This window comes from Calliopsis andreniformis, chromosome 9 (genome assembly GCF_051401765.1).
Source record: "Calliopsis andreniformis isolate RMS-2024a chromosome 9, iyCalAndr_principal, whole genome shotgun sequence".
NCBI lineage: Eukaryota > Metazoa > Arthropoda > Insecta > Hymenoptera > Andrenidae > Calliopsis > Calliopsis andreniformis.
In genome coordinates this window covers 16,373,510-16,392,645 of record NC_135070.1, presented here as the reverse complement: position 1 = coordinate 16,392,645, position 19,136 = coordinate 16,373,510, and the positions used below count along the sequence as shown (strand labels likewise).

The 19,136-nt window shown below is 39.1% G+C and overlaps 2 protein-coding genes across 3 annotated transcripts; both read right to left on the bottom strand.

Moving 5' to 3' along the window:
• Positions 1–5: 5 nt before the first annotated feature.
• Tum (Rac GTPase activating protein tumbleweed) lies at positions 6–3,055 on the bottom strand. The gene is made up of 10 exons (XM_076384611.1): positions 2,900–3,055; positions 2,479–2,681; positions 2,261–2,412; positions 1,772–2,183; positions 1,529–1,698; positions 1,329–1,455; positions 1,036–1,268; positions 671–968; positions 419–591; positions 6–341 (listed from the first exon to the last, which is right to left on the bottom strand). Exons 1-10 carry the CDS (start codon positions 2,982–2,984, stop codon positions 278–280), a joined length of 1,917 nt encoding a protein of 638 aa, XP_076240726.1. The 5' UTR covers positions 2,985–3,055; the 3' UTR covers positions 6–277.
• Positions 3,056–11,738: 8,683 nt separating this feature from the next.
• Positions 11,739–16,198, bottom strand: LOC143183766 (arrestin domain-containing protein 17). 2 transcript variants are annotated; one of them, XM_076385472.1, is made up of 8 exons: positions 15,611–16,198; positions 15,431–15,546; positions 14,361–14,480; positions 14,070–14,284; positions 13,718–13,906; positions 13,334–13,507; positions 12,351–12,594; positions 11,739–12,013 (listed from the first exon to the last, which is right to left on the bottom strand). In XM_076385472.1, the coding sequence occupies exons 1-8, from the start codon at positions 15,667–15,669 to the stop codon at positions 11,859–11,861; spliced, it is 1,272 nt and encodes a 423-aa protein (XP_076241587.1). In that variant the 5' UTR covers positions 15,670–16,198; the 3' UTR covers positions 11,739–11,858. The 2 variants fall into 2 exon arrangements, with proteins under 2 accessions (XP_076241587.1, XP_076241588.1); XM_076385473.1 differs by having other exon boundaries at positions 13,733–13,906; positions 15,611–16,173.
• Between the last annotated feature and the right edge of the window lie 2,938 nt (positions 16,199–19,136).

Sequence of the window (19,136 nt, the reverse complement as noted above, 5' to 3'; positions counted from 1 at the left end):
TACAAAGTAATTATAATGCACGTTTAATACAATAGACATTAATATTTTAATTTTTTAAGTTTCAAAGAGACTAATACTTAATAGTACCTCGTTTATACATTAAGCAAAAATATATTTGCAGTGAAATGTTATAATTTTTTTTTTTAAACAAATAATAGAAATATATGTGAATATTGTTGCACATAGGTAAATATTAAGGTGCCATTGTGCTCAATCAATCAATAATTACTTAAGAGTATTTGTACTCTAGTGTAAGGAATAAGTACATACCTACTCCTTAGAAACCTGCTCTAGACGGAGGCGTTGCAAAGTATTTTTTATTTTTCCTCATAAACGTGCGGCTGTAACATCGAATAAAAAAATATAAGTATCGAAGCTGTATATGAACATTAAAACAGATTAAAAATGAAATTCGTACCCAGAAGCAAGTGGAGTATTAAAGAAGCCACGAGACGTGCTGCGTTTAAGCAGCGATTCTGTAGATGGTGTATGCCTTAGTTCCCCTGTTTTATGACCAATGCTATTTAAGTTTTCTGGGTTGACAAAGTTTGCCCAATAATCAGAGGGGATTTTTAATAAATTTTCAACTATCTGCAAACGTTAAGATTTCCATTTGTTTACAAATTATCTATACAACTAACATATGATTTTGTACTCATGTAACACTTACAGCAACTTGATTTTTTGTTTCACTAAGCAAAGAAGTAGGTGATGGTTCTTGACAACTGTAGCCTACTAATGTAGGTCCAAAAACTTTGGCTAAGTTACTGATAGGCATCTTGCATTCAGGACTACTTGACACTCTTTGTAAATGTAATATCAGAAATGCAAGTGTATCTCTATTCGGCTGAGGTAGTTCTGAGATTGCTTGGTATAAAGCAGCATCAGCATCCTGTTTATCAGTAATAGTAGTCGCACGAACAAAATCCGCCCATAATCCCACAGTAATTAATGGCTCCCGTAATGACCTGATGATGAAAAAATGTATATACTTTATTTAGACTTTCATTAAAAAGAATTATCTGATTAACATACCTGAGAAAATCTTTAAGGGTAGAACATATTGTAGGTATGTCAACCTCAGAAAGATTTGGAGCTCCTCTGCCTTTAAGAAACTTTTCTTTCAGGCACTTTACTTCCGTTGAACCACCATTTACTCTATATAGTCCTTGTTCACCCATTCCTCTCAGTTCCACTTCATTAATACAATGAACAACCAATGATGGTACCATTGGTGGAATCATAGGTGTATAGTCTGCTATGGTTCCCTATTAACCAGGTATTACGATCATTTCATACAATAACGAATTACAAAATAAATGACTTACCGATGTGCCACGTAGAGTAGGTGTATTTCCGGTAGGCACACATGGCAATGGTACTAAATCTTTACATTCTGTATGAGCTGTAGCTCTACAGTCTCTGCACCTTAGTGCTACTTTTCCAAATCGAATTCTAAAATATAATACGAGTGTTAACATTACTTATATGAATGAATCTAGCTAAGCTATTGAGATAGTGCTTGTACCTCTTATCACAACATGTACAGATTTCTGGTTTAATTACTGTTTTTCCTATAAAGTTGTGGCCTCTGGCGGATTTTGTATTTAAAGTGTATCCACCTATATTTGGACTAGGTTTAAAAATGCCTTCAGAATCCGACCCAGATGTAAGAATTTCTGCTTTCGGTGCAGATGGCTGCAATTTTGATTTTGAAATGGAATAGTATAGGAAATATAAAGAATATTGCATTTATTCAATAATAACTTACTGCAGTATCAATTTGTATTTCATTCGTATTAATTGGCGTCAATTTTGATTTACTACGATCGCCGCTCTTACGCCTTTTGCGCGAACTATGTAGAGGACCCTGAGGGTCTGCATTTTCATCACCAGGTATAGCTTCAATTACAGAAGATGCTGTAATGTTGCCTTCTTTGGGCATTACTACAGTGGTTGTAGCTACTATTCTATCGGATGAATTTAACTCTGCAACTTTGTGTATAGTACTACGGCGTTTCTTTGTAGAATATTCACCACTGGGTCTATGTTCTTTCCATTCACGTTTCTTTTGACTTTGTTGAATGATTACACTGGTGTCTAAGTCATCTTCTGATTTCGAAAAACAACTCAAATCACTTAGAATAGAGCCAGTGGAGTCCAGCTCCGCTATGGTATTTAATCTGACAGGATATTAGAGTTGTTGAATATTATCAGATATATTAAAGCTAAATGTTTTCATTCATGAAAAGAAATTTACTTATCGCTTTGTAGATCTTTGATGTGCATGTTACTATAGCGTCCATTCAATGTGGTGTTATTTAAAAATTGCAATTTCTCTCTCGTTTCATCATTTAAGTTTCTTCCACCATCGTTAAATAAAAGATCTCTGGCCATAGCAATTTGTCTTTCCTATGGATATATAAGTTGCCGTATAATATTAACTCATTTGAAACTAAAAAGAAACCTAATATTCACCAATGAATTTCGTTGTTCCTCAACAGTTCGTCTCTTTCTTTTTTCCTCATCCAATAGTCTCCTCGCATGACTTAATTTTCTATCTAAATCTGCTGCTTCTTGATGAGCTTTTTCTAAGGCAGAGTGGAGGCGTTGACATTCTTGTATCGATGCCAACCATTTTTGCCTCATTTCCTCTTGATTTATTGCAAATTGTAAGAATTCTACATGAAACAGGATTAAAATTTAAAGTCTTCATTACAAATATTTTGACAATATGAAACAGAATGGACAAGCCAAATGGAGGACACAACTTAAAAAAACGTATAGCTACATAAATACAGGAAACATGCGTAAAAAGCAAAAACGTACATCTTGTCCAAAAATGTGTTTATCAAGATGCATTAACAAACTATAGGAGATAAAACCATTAAATCCAAACCTTCTTCGCAGGCTCCATTAATAAGCACATCCGAACATCGCACCACTTCATCGTGGCTTGCCAGCAACGACAAGGATGTAGTCATTTTCGATTTAATACAGAAAGCTGTTCAAAGGAAATCACGATACTTCGTCACATATAAAAGAGACGCAACAGGTTCACGATAATCTTTCGCGAATCGTTGTAACCTCACACTAGGCACCGATAACAAATATCAATTCATTGGCACTCTACTCGCGAACTCGACAACACAACGCGCGTAATACATTTCTATTGCAAGTTTTCGCAAATATACGCTCGAAATTGTTAACCCATAAATGCTCATAGAATCGCGCCACGAATCCGTTGACATTGCACGGCAAGTACGCAATAACCGCTTCTTACTGCGATTCAAATTCGACCAATCAGAAAAAGCCTTTCTCGACGAGTTCGCCGTTTCTCCACTAGGTGGCTCCCTGCAAATCTGGCGCGCAGAACTTGCTCCAACGAAAGTGTTACATAGTGCTTTATTTTATAAATTAATAATGTTGTAGCGAGAAATATTTGGAAAAAACGTTATCGGTAAGTGCAGAAATAAATTCTTTAATAGAAAATGTATAAATTATTGATAGTCGTGGCGTATTTTATCTATTTTCTTTGAAAACGTATGAGCAAGGATTCGGTTCGGCCTTAGCAACCACTCGAACGTTTCATTACCGTGGTAACGGGAATAATAGGAGTAGAATCTTTCATTTTTTAGAGTCATTTGAGTCTCATACAAGAATTTTCAACTTTGCAACGAATGCAACATTAAGATTTTAGTAAAATATCTGCTCTTGCAATGTATTAAATATATATAAAAAATAGAAATTGCACTTTTTTTAAGAACACATCTAGCAGATGCGCGCGCACATACATATGGCGTCTTTTACCATTTATGAAAGTTACTGTTCGAATTTTCATGGCGTTCTTTTCAGTTTTTGTTAATTTTTTGGGTAAATGTTTCAGATATTTCAAATGTATGTATATACATATGTGATTGTGGGTGAAAATAGCTGTTCTACAGAAGATTAAGGACAGAAAATAAGGTAAAAAATAACTTTAATATTATTTATGTAAATTGAAATCACACATCGGTACATCGATCTTATTTCATTGTTAAGCCACTGGGTGTTGTTTTTATCTTGTTTTTTTTGTCAAGCTATAGTTACAAACCGTTTTTTTAGAACAAAAAATTAAAAATTTGTAAATTCATTGTTAACCCGTATCTGGAGATCAATATTTATTAATACAATATATAATTTTTTTACTCATTGAAAAAGATTGGGTTATAGAATAGAGGGTTAACTAAATACATTATAATTAAGAGCTATTTGGGAACAATTAGATAGTATTAACAGGCAGAGAAAGGGAACAGAGATAACAGCTTGGGAGGAGAAATCTTCCTCCCACGCAAATGATTTATTTCATTGATAAGGAAACGACAACTTCCTGAAATATTATTTAGTACGTTCCGATTTTTTAGGAACACTGAAGTGCCTTGCGATATCACCAAATACATATCGAGCTCCGAAGGAGTAAAGGCAATGGTAGCGAAGAGATAGCGAAAACGTGGAAGCAGAGAGTGAGTACCTCCTTATTTAATATTGATTTTTAGGGTACTTTTACGTCACAGGAGAAGTCACGCGGTTGCCACAAGATATTCATTTTTGTGAAACAAATATTGCACAGAAATTGCAAAACACGTTACGATTGTTCGACGACTTCTCCCTTAATGTATACGTACCTTTACAGTAAACGCAAATCTCGAAAATGTGGAAGGAAAAGTTTTGAAATGCCACCGCAGCGAATTGCGGAGCAATATTTCCATGAAAAATCGAACCGATGATCCGTGAACGTATTTCCCTCTCACGTAACATTGGCAAGGGTAGAGGAACAGGCATCCATGGGATCGAAAATTCTCCCAGGAATCGCGTAGTTGGGAATTGCCTTGCCGATGCATGAATATCGAATAGTACGCTTCGTCGAGTTTCGAAAAACTCGCGGTTATCCGTGTCTGTGGAAACTCTATCATTTACAGGGAAGGGGTAATCGTGTTTTAACTTCCACGAGACTTATTCTCGGGTCCACTTCTTCAGAATTTTACTCGAAAAAAGCCGCGTCCATGAATAGGAATTGAAATCTGAACTGCACTCCTTTGATTTATGTATTGGTCGCGTAAAAACGTAGACACTTTATCTTGTAGTGGAAGCTTTTGTGGAAAAGAGACCAGGTGTTTCTTCTTATATCTCAGGGATTGTTATTTCGTTTAAAAGGATATCCTTCTGTACGATGCAAAGTATCCATAAATAACTTTCTTTTATTCACTGCAGACTGGTGGTTTTTTATAAATTAATGTTCCAAGAAAAATGTATTGTAGTCAAGAAAAAATTGAATATATGGGATAGGAATTATGCAGTAAAATGTTGGTAGGTTTTTAAACACACTTGAAATGAGGTCTCATAGAAAATAATACATATACTTGAATATTATATAAAGGAAAGTTAACTCTTATTTAATGTTTTTTCTCAAACATACTAATTCTACATTTGCTCAGTTCTTCTTTGCTGCAATGTATGCACTTCCTGGAGTTCCATAAATAGACACCCTATACATTATCTCGCTGCAGTAGGCAGCATTACAGAAGCGATATAAACTCATCTACTACTGCTTGTATCGCTACTTCTTTTTCTGATGGAACTTTATGATATTTCTTCTAAGATTTGCTCGTATCCGGCTGTACTGATTTCCTATTATTCTTTATTCAGTAATAAAATACCATACAGTAGAATATACGTTTACAAAAAGCTTTAATATACTACATATTTATAGCATTATAAGCGATAATTTTTTAACAAGCATACTCATATCAGAGTTGTACACTGGCATCCCGTTATCCAAAGTGTCTAACTGCCAGATAACGCATACAGAGAAATTAGCATCGAATACTAGCGTGTTTGCGCGCGTGTGAATGCATTGACACAGACGATCGTGCGCGAAATTGCATAACGCTTCTCATCCACCGCAGCACGTTCGCCGCTAACGATCCATAATCGTTCTTCCCTTTCTCCCCGATCGAGAGGATTGCAAACGATAGCTTCCCCCAACTCGGAAGGAATAACGCGAAACGAATGCCAATTCCCTCTGTCTCTCTGTTTTTTCGATCTTCGTTTTTGTTTCTAAAAAATTCCCTGGTGGGAAATCAATTGCTGATAGGAACCGAGTTGCACTGGCCATGGTATCTATAGATGATCGAAATATGGGATATGCAAGGTGGAACATTGCTCTTTTTATAGTAAAAAAAATATACGAATGTTATTGGTTAATATTTAAAAGCACGATTGAAGAAAAGAGCATGACACGGTTTTGATAATACTCATCCAAGAAAGGAGTTCTAAAACTTCGAAAAGCTGACTTCATTGTTAGATTCAAGATTGATGCATTCTGAGCATGATAAAGCCAGCTATTAATTCAACGTTACAAGACAGAGCCAAAGAGTAGGGAACGAGTAGGAGGAGAGCGAGGGAGTGAAAGAAAGAGAGGAGCGAGTGGACAAGAGAGAGAGAGGGAAATAAGCCCCGTTAAGCCTATGAATGCTCGCCGAGCACCGATAACAGAATTACTGCTGAGGGCTGTTTACACCGGGGCTACTGCAGCCGCGCCGAGCGCAGCTAATTGTTTTAACCGCCCGTACTTAACTACGCGGCTCAATAAGTCCCGGATTTATGTAGCCACCTACGGAGGCCATGGCACAATGACGGCTTTAACGAAGTGGTCTCGATGGCGTCCGACAATTCCACGAATAAAAGCAATGCGGTGTCCAGGATACGCCCGATGCAAATTTCATGTCGTTATGGGTACCTATGGTTATTAAACGGGATGATTGGTCCCCTTTTTGTCCTTAGCGGGGGTGGCGAGGAACGCTGATTAAACTTAGAATAAGTTTGTTGATTTGTGACTTCGGTCCTTGGGGTTAGATCCGTAATTCTAATAGATTTGGGTTCCCCTCTCTCTTTCCACGCCCTAGAAAAAGAATTATCCTTTGATCTTTGACCTACCCTTTAAAGAACTCTTGTCTTCGCTTTTCTTATGCCTTTGAGAGTAGGGTAGGGTGAAGGGTAGGAATGTTGAGATAAGTGAGGGTAGCTCACTTCTCGAACATAGAATGGAAGGGTACTTTTGTAAACGTACTCTAAAGAATTTTTCGCAAAGCGTACAACAAATTCATGAAATTTTGAATTTAGAACCTGCTACCGCGACAGTGTAAAGAATATCGAAGAAAGAAGGCAGGGCGACGACAGAGTTCTCTCCTCTTTGAGAAAACACGCAACCAAGATCAGAGGCGATTTACCTTCTTAATCCCCTAGCATAAGATACTACAGACGTTTTAATCGCGCGCCCGTAAATTTGAAAGGTTCTTTTCCTTGCGGTGACGCGCTCGCGAGACCGAGTATCATTTTCATGCATCTTCAGAGGATCGCGCGTAAAAAGAGGGATTTGAATTCAAGAACGGACAGACGTCCCGAGGGGAAATGAAACGTCGTTCGTGGTACTTAGTCTTCCGCGGAAGCGTTTGTGATTCTCAGAGGATCGAGCATTGAAATTCAAAGGAAAGCCCCACGGGCAAAGAAGGGAGTACAAGTTTTCGCATCGTTCCTATGCAGCGTTACGCGGCGAACCTACACCCGCGCCTCCCGTTGTTTCTTTTCGCCCTTCCAAGTTTCTTCTTCCACCCCCGCGATAGTCTGTTCTTCGCGGACCGATTCGTGATTTAATTCCGTGACCGAGAAAAGTTCGCCTATTGTGGGTGAAACCGACGAGTGGCGAAGGCGCCGTTGCATCGATTCTTTGAGCTCGAGCCCGAAAATTTGCTGGAAAATTTCGTAATACCTTTATCTGGGCTGGAACGGTTGCAGTGGTTGAAAAGCCTTTGTGAACTTCGCTTCTTGAGATCAGGAAGAAACTATATTCCGTTTGCTACTATGTAAATGCAAATTTCCGCGGAGGAAGCTACTACTTCTAAAAAGTTACAGTATTAGAGAGGAATATTTATGCACTTGAGGATAAATCTTAAGAGTCGACTAGTGCTGCTAGGCATAATTTAGTAGCATTTATGTTTTCATTGTTTCCTTGTTCAGTTATGGCGAAATCGATAATTTATTGCTATTTATTATAGAAGTTCTTCAGATTTTCGAATCTCCTCTAGGTTTTCAAATTCTATCTCTTTCATTTCCATTTCTGGATTCCAATTGATGGAACATAGCTACGTACCTTTTCTGAGCATCTCAGTTTCCTAACATTCTTATAAAAAATTCAAAAACCTGCAAAGAAAGATTCGTTAAGCGCAGTAATTTGCACATCTCTGTAGAACTGAACACGGGGTGCGAGAAAACACGAAGGTTTCGTTGTTGTGTCAGCACAGACTATATCACAGAAAATGTCATCGTCGTCCGTGTTTTCATTGGTAACTATGCGCCGCGTGTGTACGTAACAAACCCTGATTGGAGCAAATCCACGTAAACTCGTCTCCTGGCAGAGTCCGCTGCGGGAAATTCAGAGGAAACTTTATCGTTCGGTTGGCAAGCGCTAACATTGCACGCTACTGTGAAAGGCCTCATTGTATTGCAAACCCGATTTTCAGAGTCTACACTGGCGAAGAAAAGAGTGAAGTAGCGCAGCCTGAGCGGGCTGACTGTTACCCTGTAAAATACCACTCTTCAATTTTTCGAAAGTGCACAACTCCCGCGTTTCGTGTCCAATTGCTTCTGTTACGTTCTCAGTATTATTCTATGTCCCACCATAGCTCTGACGTGAAATCGAAATCGGAAAGCTCTAAATAACCGCCCACGCCTTGACGTGGTCGATAAGGTGCCCTGTATTTCCGCTTCCACGGTCTTTACACCTTAAACTCGACGCAGAAACTGTTCCAAGGTTAAGTTGGTCAGTTATTTCCAGGTGCTCTGAGAAATGGGAAATGGAGAAGTATATTGGAGAAGTATATTAAACTCTGGCTTCTTTTTTACCACATATTTTACATGGAAGTAAATTTCAATAGTTCTTGAGGCAACGTTATTTTTGTCTATCGAAAAGGTGTAGATCTTTCTTGGTGTTTTACAAATAAAATTGCAGAACTCGACTGATTAAGAAAATTTCCTTCTTCAGTACATATAGGTAGGATTCAATTATATAATTGAAGCATAGGATCAGCCTAGTGTGTCTGGAATAAGGCAAAGAGTTCCCATTTTCTAGAATGAATTTTTCTAGCTACAAGGTGAGAAATTCCAAGGGCGAAGATACGCGGCTGTTCACAGACACTCGTTCTTAGGCGACAGCCAATAGTGGTTACACCGTGCCACCGTGTTCCGGCGAAGTAGTACGAACTTTTAATTAGGTGCACGCTCTGACGTCGTGACTTCGATGTAAGGGAGTACATCGAGACGAACTCTGACCTCGGCAAAGATCGATTCGTTACCGTACGACTGGCTCTTGTTTCTTCGTTACGCGCAAACGAAACAGTAATTGCGATCGCTGGCTTGAGTCGAGTAACCTATGAGTCTTCGTTTGCATTTCCGTGTCAGCCTCGTTCACTTTAATGTCGCGTACAAATTATATTTCTCCTGTGAAAGCCATATAAACGAGTAGAAAATTAACTGAGAGAGTGTTACGCAAAGCCAAGTGATTGCTACTGTCAGAAATAATTTTCGTTTATATGTAGACATTAAATTTATAAAGAAGCTTCTATACTTGAGTCTATATTTTAGCATGTGTCGTTAAACGAAAGTTATTGCAAGATAATATTACTAGTTAATTACTACTAAACATTTGCAAGTTTCTGCTTCCTCCATCTTCCAGTAAATTAATATAATTGTTGAGCATTTCTAATATCACAAATTGTGTGGTATCAGAGGTCGTAATTGCTTGTATTATTCGCACGACCGCGATCTAAATTCGCGAAGATATGAAAGGAAATAACCAGTTTACAAGAAGCTTCAATTTTCGTGGAATTTCCGTCCCTTGGTCGAGGTACAAGCCAGCAACGTTTAATCACTACGAAATTAGGATAACCTCGTGCTACGGGCCCGTGGTTAAGCCGAACCTCCAGACCTAGCCACCTATGATGTGGTCTTTCAAAGTAGATGTACACGCCGATGAAGGGGTGAAGGAAGATGCAGCCTTTGCCGAAGGAGACTAGAGAAAGACGGAAACATTTGCCAGACGGCGTTCGTAATCAAAGACCCACCTATTGCGATATCGAAAGCCCTCAAAGTTAAAGCTACTTCAGTAGCTCCGTCATCACCTGCTACCAACCTCAAAATCAAGAAGCTGATAGGGTTACACATCATGTCGAAGCTAGAGCATCGTGAACCGACTACGCGATATTAAGTTCCGTGCAATGAATTTTGATAAAGCAAACCCTCGCCCATAAATTCTGATACAAATAATCTTGAGATTGAATGTTCACCCATAATTGCTATTGTCTTTTGCACAGAATGTTGTGTAAATGACTTACTTGTTCAGTGTTTTGAATATGAATCTTCTTCCTCCTCGTATGACAAAAAATACTTACGTACTATTCTATTTTGAAGAAGTATTTTCCCATCGCCAATATTTGCAATTTTAGAATGTAAATTCGATATACTATATAGAAGCTAAATAAAAAGAAGATGGAAAGGCGAAGGTATTGCAGAGGGTTTAATAAAGTTCAGTATTTTCCAAATACCGATTTCGAGTTTACAGTTGACAATATTGATCCCTGGATTCTTATTTATTCCGTTGAATTCGAGGTACGATCATGCAGCTCGGGGCACAGCTCGAAGCACCGCCCAGATGTAATCTTTCCTTTGCGTTTTTCACTCATCGGGGAGGCTTGCGCAGCGAATACTTGCCACTGCCTCTGGCCACCCACACTTTGTAATTGCATTCCCGTGGCAATCGATGCGCATTATCGTTAGATCGCGTATTAACGACGTCATTAATTCAAGCATACGACATGAACGAAATCGTTTGCTCGTACATATCTCGATGAGATTACGAAATGGCATAGTGACGTGCTGTAATGATCGGTGTAAATTGAACGTTCGGTGGAACGTGCCTCGATAACCTCTGAACACTTCTCTTCTTAACGTGTACGTCTTTCATTTTATGAAGGATTGTTAAAGGTTATACTTAAGGTTAATGTCGAATTGGATACAGTGAACAAGGCTTTTCATGGTATTAAATTATATAATATAAAGATAATTTAACATACACCGTGTTCTTATCTTGAGTGATACTGAAGATCACTTGAAGTTGATCATTATGTCAAGGTGAAGTTAATCATCAAAGTTATACATATGAAGGTCGTAAAGGTCAGGTCAAGGTCATATTGACATTACTTGCAATGATATCAGGGTAGATTCTTCTTAAAATCAAGAGTTTTTAGTTTCATAAATTGAAAAAGCATAAGAAGATGAAATGAAATTTTAGCGGAAGTCATCAAGAACATCTTTATTGAACATTAAAGCAGTACATGTTAAATATTTCATGAATTTCGTTTCGACAAATATTGGAGGTTTTAAACGATTATTATAGAATAACTTTCTTCGCGTGTCGGTCGTGTAATTATGGAATTTAATTAGCTTGCACAGGTTGGTCCCAACGGATTTTAATATCTCACTCGGCTTCAATAATCCTCTCTTTTCTTTCTTTTCCTTCTGCGTAAGAAAATAAGAAACCAAAGGCAAAATTGAAGGCAACTGGTCGATCGATAGAATGCGAAATTGGATTTGATTCACGCGTATGAATGTGCACGCGGTAAATGTATAAAATTTATGGAAGCAACATTTTTAGATTTCATTTTAAAATCACATCTCAACGATCTGCCGCGAATATCGCTAACGAACATCAACTTCGAACGAATAATTAAACAAGGCCGCCTTTAATTTTATAGTCAACAATGCGACTAATTATTTTCATTTTGTGGGGGTTTAAATTTGTATACACGATACATGGGCGAATAGGGCTTGACTTCTCCATCGCTGTCGCCATCATCTCCTGTGGGATCATCCCTGTCTGGTTTCGAGGATCGATAGATTTGGCTTTTTTCGTAAAGTGGCACTGCGAAGAAAAATACAAAGCTCATTTTCCCCAGTTCATTAGCGAAATATGGTATACTTATTTTAATCTCCGCAGAGATGAATTTACTGAAGTCTGGAAAATCGATTTAATTCTCTTTCTAATTGCACTTATTCAATAGAATATTGAAATATTAATTGACGGATTAATGGAAGTTAAATTTGTGTAGATCTATATGTCAATATTTCTGGAAAGGTTAATTTAAGAGAAATGGACGCTTTAATTTATGGAAGATGATTGAAATTATTGAAATATTTTCCACAAATGAGTTTTGCTAACATGCAGTTACTATACGACTATATAATATGCTTATACGTACAAGATAAATTTGGCTTCGCATTTTCATCCTTCTCCAAGTTTCTCAGCGGAGACGTGTCAGTGTATTCTTTCGCGGCCGTAGTAGACGGGGGATGAAATGTAAAACCTTCTGTCATGTTGTTCGTTTTTTGTGGAGACTCGTAATTTTGAAGTGGCACAGTACCCACTACTATATTTGTTCGCAGTTTCAAGTTCTTCTGGAACATTCTGTAGTACCACTCGCTCACGTCCACACAGGCTTCGACCTTTCAATAAAAAGAATAATTTCTGTGGGTTCACATCTTATAAAAATCATGCTTAATTGTAACGAAAGATTGTGTTCGTTTTGGAAGCTAGCAAAAATGGAGGAAAACCTATTTTCAGTAGCAACTCTTTTCAACCAAAGTGAATGTCGAAATAACTTTTAAAAGACTCAAAATGACACAGTTTTCCTTGCTTGAACTACTTTGTGAGTATTATACCCATATCAACTCTTTTCACCCTCTGTTAGGCCTACATAGAAGTACGAGTTCTAAGGTTGTTCTATAAGAAGATGACCTCTTTTCGATTAGTTAAAACGTTCCCTTTGAATTACAATCTCTATTGTGCAACCAGTATTAGCTATCTTTCTCTCCCTCGCAATTGGTATGCATTGATTCAGTCCCTATAAAGCAAATAATAGGCCACGACCAACCCCTATTCGATTATAGATCAAGTCATTTTGCTGGAATATTGCTAACTATTAAATCACTACAATGTCACACCACTAATTAATAATTTAAAATTACTGTCACGATTACAACCTACATTTTTGCTATCGTCCATCATTTTCTATATAAAAACAGTAGTAACTGAATAAGTAAAAAGATAAAACGTAATTTACGTAGTTTACGGTTAATAAAACTGTATTGTTGTATGAACACTTTAATTCTCCATCAACTCTAGTTTTAGTATATCTTAATCTTATCGTCCAACGAAACACCACTAAATTTAAGACAGCCTCACTCTAAGCGTGTACAGAACGTCGATGATGTTGCAGTGGATCATCCCAGTGGGTGGTACTGCAGGAACGTCAAACGTGACGTCGTACGCGTCGGACTCTTTATTAACGGGTTGCTCTACTTCTACTACGATCTCTTTATGCTTACGCGACTTTTCCGTCGAATGATAAGTCACCACCTAAGAAAACAAGCTCTATTTAGGAAGATCTAAAAACTCGCTAGAGACAATACATTACTAGCATGACCCAGAAACTTCTCGTATGTCTTTTCAATATTAACAACAAGACCACTATTTGAATTCCAAAATTAATAGGAAATATCTAAGTTACCTCAGGTCATGCCAAAGAAAGGTCTAACTACTTCTCTAAGTTCTACATATCATACATACAAAAAGCAGGGTTACTTTTTTAAAAACAATTCGGATTTTCTTAACCACAACCGTGGTATTGTTCGTCATGGCGATTTTGATCGGTATAGCTTGCCCAGGAACGTATCCGTGAACCGGAAGAGACATGGACAAGCTGAGTGGTTCTGTTTGACCCATGTACACCTTCGACTGTTGGACGTTTATAGGCAACTGAAAGGATTGTTCATATAGTTTTAAGAGCATCCGGCGTTTTACAGCGTCTACTGCGCAAGGGAAACACAAAAGGCAAAAGCGTTAATACGAGAATACATTTGGCTCGGAAGGATTAGAACACTTCGGAAGCGTTATCGTTCGTTGTTAAGTTCCTACTCACGAGAGCGAGAGGATCTCGATTAAGGTCAAGAATGGGAGCCACCGTGAATGGAATAATATTGGTGGAAAACCGATAAATGGTCGTTACGTCCAACAATGCCCTAATCGAGTACCGCACTCGTCCATATCGACCCTCGAAACTGCACGGCAAATTTTCTGGAAGCGTCAGGTTGAACGGGTAGACGCCGCCAGTGATCGTCGACTTTTCTTTACCATCTGCCCGTGACAAGAATCTGTTAATCCGAGGGGCATCGGGCCTCGTGTACCGATCTGTAATCACTCGTCCACTTACCGCCTACGAGATAAGATTCCACGTGGATGTAATTTTCGAACGCCGAAAACTTACGTCGGATGCCAGCTGATCGATCGGTGAAATACACCTGTGCCTCCCCCTTACACTTAAGTCTAATTCCTGCATGCAGAAAGGTCGTGTTTACAACTCTGAACTAGGCCAACGATTGGGAACAATATTACCAAATACTAACTAGAACACGAATTTTTCGAAAATAGAGATTTAATACCTTGCTTTATTTTAATGAGTCTCAATCATCAGAAGAGTGTTTTTAATACTGGAAGTAGTAAATTAATTTTGCTATGGAATTTGGAAAAATTCGTCAGGCAAAGGGTTAAGAGGAAATTCTAACTAATACAATGAATTCCAAAACTTGGTGCATGCAAAACATTTTGTATTTAAATAGTATTAAATCTAGAGTTAAATGTTTCTACCACGTAGAAATTAATTTCAAATTTCTTTAAGCGCACGAGAGACTCGGGGAGCTAATTTTCGCTCCCCTTTACTGTCCGTGCTAAAAGCATTCCTGCAATACCAGAATCACGTGGTACGTCGTTCAGTGGTGTGTATATGGGGATAGGATTTTTTAGGTCACCCGTTATGCAACGCGATCGATGGCACGTTTGGCACAGCTTCGACTCGAACGGGAGAGAAATTATTGTGATTCCGAGCAAAGGTAAACATTGGGAGAATAAATATAAAATCTGCCTTGCCTCGTTACAGGCAAGCCAATCGAGGATCTTCTCATTCCTCGCGTCTATCGCAGCAACGTCAGTTTCGATACATCGAGGGGTGAGATATCGCGAAACACTAGTCTGCGAGTAGCGCAACTTAAAATTGGTCAGTCTTTTCCATGACAAGTTTATCTGTCCACTTTAATGGCGATGCTACAGATGCATTGTCATTCGTCGTCGACTATCAAATAATTTGAACGTGACTCTGATACCCCCTCGTGTGCTATTTTCTCCTGTCCTTGGAGAGAGAGTGCCTCAAAGCACACTCATTTATTCTTGAACTCGATTCCGCACCGTGATTAAATGTAAATTTTTGAAAACTCTGAAGATTCTTACCTAGAGCACTCACTGCTTCATCCAGGTCCAAGTGAACATTCCCTGAAACCTGATGCCCGCTATAATACACCTGTTGGGGGTGATCGAGGACGATATCGATACGCTGGAAGCCGATGCTAATCGCAGACACAGTAATAATTAATCGCGAGGGTTATCTACTAAAATTCATCGGCGTAGTACCTTTTCGAGAGCTCCGCGGCAATCGCCTGCTCAGCTTCGCATTCCACCTCTTCTTCCATTCTACTGCACGTGTCTCGATCCTTCCGTTCGACTACTTCGAGTTCATCAAAGTTCCCAAGCTAGTTTACAGACACCTTGTCACAGGTATCATCGCAGTAATGTTCTGCCGCACACGATCAAACACTGTCTCCCTTGTTATCACTGGCAATGCGCGAAAGACTGTGGCACCTTGGAGGCAACGTTCATCCTTTTACTCCGTTTCTACGGAAATCGACGCTTGCCTCGAGCGAACGCGACACCTGGTGACGCTCCAGAGTCCTCGATAGCTCGATGTGTATCGCGCCGGAACAGTTTGCGATCTGGAAAACGAGTCGGGTGCGGGATCCACAACTGTCTGCAGCGGCTTACGGGTTAAGGACGCAGTGAGAGGTGTTTGTTGACAAGATTCCAAAATTGCAGCTAGTCCTCGGACCGCTGGACGCATGCGTCAGTCGGTTCGCCAATATCGCGGCGGCATTCTGTCGCGTATTGGAGAACAACCTTTGCTCTTTCACCTTCTCTGGCCCGGATAATCGAAGGACTCTCATCGGCGCTGGAGGCTCTTCCTCACAGGTAGATACACGCCGCAGTGGCGTAACTCTGAATTAAGGACGGGCCACGTAATAAGGGCACCCGTATCGACCAATTGAGGATCACTTGGAGTGACTTGCAGCGTTTAAATTTTGCCGCATCGCTGCCACTTTTGTACCGCCACCGATACGGCGTTACTTTTCCAGGCATTACAGGTCGAGATAGCCCGTTGCGTGCTGGGGCTAATCTTTTTGCGTTTAAGCTCGACGATGCTATATTCCTCTGAACGATTTATGATCGATGAGCTTAGTAGAGCGTATATTTCTGATATTCTTTCTATTCTGCGGAAGAGGATGTTGATTTAAAAAGAAGTTATTGTGCCGTGTCAGACAAAGGTTTGCGTCGATTTTGGTGATTCATATTTCTTAAATTACGACGCTGCAGTTAACAAGTAAAAATGAATTTCATAATTTTATTAAGAATCACAGCACCGTGAATGCATTTCATATTGTAGATTCATCGTTGTTTTTAAGACCTCAGATATGCATTTTATATGCATTTCCATTTTGTCGTTTTTATTTAGTTCTTTACGGTCAGGAACATTTCAGATTCCAATTAAAATCTGCGTCATGTCACCGAATATAATTCTTTTTTTACTGCACATCAGTTGATTCCCCAGTTAACATAATGAGAAACCACAAAATTAGAAATTACCTTAAAGCAGCTTCAATCCATCACAAAACTTTTAACTCTCATTAAAAATTACAAAATTTCTCCCACTATAAAATTCTTCACTTCGATATTTCTTACAGCTCAGCGTCCATTACTGCACATTTTAGCAACAATCAAAGACAATATTAACACACTAAAAGCTAATGTAATTGACTCTGCGTCTAACACGGTCAACACCGGTCTTTCACACTAGCTGAACGCCAATGGGCATTCGCCGCAGTGAGTTGCAGCGGCGCGAATGGTATCCCCGCGCCGTCGCGGATACCTGAAATTCACGCTCGCATTAAATCAACGTACGAACGCCGCTTGAAATTCAATATAGAATCCAAGGTACAGATCACCGGAGGCGTTTATTTATCGCGGCTTCTTTAACAGCGCGGAATGAGTGGAGCAGAAAGTCGAAGAGTTATTGCGGTGTTCGACGCGCTCTAACTCTTCGTGGTGCATACGAATGATGCCTGACCACCGACAGCCGTGCATTATTGCGAAATCTTCTTATTACGTGTAAGACAAGAAGCCACATAATTTACTATCTCGGAAAGAACCGTCGTGAGCGAGATCACTAATTAAAGTCGTCCGTATTACGGCGATACCGGTCGAGAAGGTGCGCGATTAATTCTCTGCAATATCTGGTTACCTCGCTACATAGATACAAGTCCGATACCGCGGGGAAGGAGAAATGCGATGAAGTTACGGGCCATTCGTGCGTAACGAGCTGAATTAACCTGCACCCCTTCCCCTTTTTTCCTCGATTTGCCAGGTTCGATCGGGCCAATTCAAAGCCTTTTGTCGCGTATTCCATTTCGCGCAACAGTGTCAGGCGGTTTCGTAATAGGGAAATTTCGCACTCCAGAGCTACGTATGCTGAAGACACGGGAGGGTAAACTGATAATTATGTGTACATCTTGTCTGACGCAATTACTAGCAACGTCTTACGTTTGTGGGTAAAGTTCCTGTTTAAAGGAGAGAGATAATTATGTAAGGTCGTTCTTGTTTAGAGAGAAAAGTAACCGCATGACACTTGATACAACACGTTTCGATATGGTTTACATAGTCGTTAAGTCGCGTTCCTACTTATGGAATGTATGAGGATAGACTAGATGGTTGTTAGACAAAAATATAATTTTTCAAGCTGGTTGTCGTTACTCAGCTTTTGTGAAAGAAATATAGTACAGTATCCAGAACCATTGATAAAAAAAGTGTTGCCCTAAATTGAGCATGAAAGAGATATTCAGAGTGGCGACCTTAAATAAGGTGCTCCGTATTATGTAGAGCGACCCATTTTAACCTGGAGGCGGACATAACTCGCAAGGTACGTTGAATTGAAGGAATTGAATATTGAAGAAGTTGGGAGAGGCCGAGGTCACCGGAGCTCCGAAGAGGAAAATCGATACCTAGGAGTATTAGGAGCATTTCAAGGTTAACTTTATTCCTTTAAAAGTAATTATCGTACTATTAATTCATTCGGTCGACAGTTAAAATGTAGAAACTTTGAAGGCTCACTGCACAGAAGTAAGATACATAATGTACTTTCAAAGTTGCCTCGTTTATTCGTGGGCTAAAATAAGTCGTTGTCTAAAACCTACGAAGCATATTCCAAGATGAACAATTTTTCATAATTTGTAGGCAAGATTACGTATCTGCACAAAAAATATTGACATTTTTCTGAATGGACCTTTTACGAAGAATACCTAATTCAAGGTTCTTTATCCGACTCCTTCTACCTGTTAGCTTATGCTGCTTTAAGTATGTGCTTCGACTGACATCCTTTATTCATCTCAATGCTTGCTCAAAGGTATCGTTGCTTTTTCCTCTAATGACAAAAATCCCTTTGATGTGAACGTTCATTATGTATTCGCTTTGTATTCAACGAATCCTCTGGAATATCCCTTATCAGCTAGGTACTATGGAAGCTGATGTTAATCCTGGCTAATAATGTGTATCCCGTCGCGATAGATATTTCAATCTAAAGACTAAAATCCCTGTCACATATTATTAATGTTAATAAAACGCCGTATATGCCTTTATAGATCAAAAGTTGTCGGACACATGAATTTTTCGTACAAAGTATCTTCCTCTCGGTGACTTCCAATCGATTTTTAATTTATAACCTGACGATCTTAATATATTGCAAACGACCTATCCTCTGAACATCCTCCATTAAATATCCACGTCATCATGAAACTAAAACAGCTGTTTTATGTCCTGTGTCCTCATCTAAACT

Bases quoted from the DNA above. Each gene is read 5' to 3' on its own strand.
- LOC143183766 (XM_076385472.1), bottom strand. From the start codon at position 15,669: ATGGAAGAAGAGGTGGAATGCGAAGCTGAGCAGGCGATTGCCGCGGAG. The intron at 14,481-15,430 runs GTAAGAATCTTC...TTCTGCATGCAG, and splicing joins TGAAGCAGTGAGTGCTCTAG to GAATTAGACTTAAGTGTAAG. The intron at 12,595-13,333 runs GTGAGGCTGTCT...TTTTATTGAAAG, and splicing joins ACGTTCTGTACACGCTTAGA to GTCGAAGCCTGTGTGGACGT.
- Tum (XM_076384611.1), bottom strand. From the start codon at position 2,984: ATGACTACATCCTTGTCGTTGCTGGCAAGCCACGATGAAGTGGTGCGA. The intron at 2,413-2,478 runs GTGAATATTAGG...ATATATCCATAG, and splicing joins AGGAACAACGAAATTCATTG to GAAAGACAAATTGCTATGGC. The intron at 969-1,035 runs GTATGTTAATCA...TTTCATCATCAG, and splicing joins ACCCTTAAAGATTTTCTCAG to GTCATTACGGGAGCCATTAA.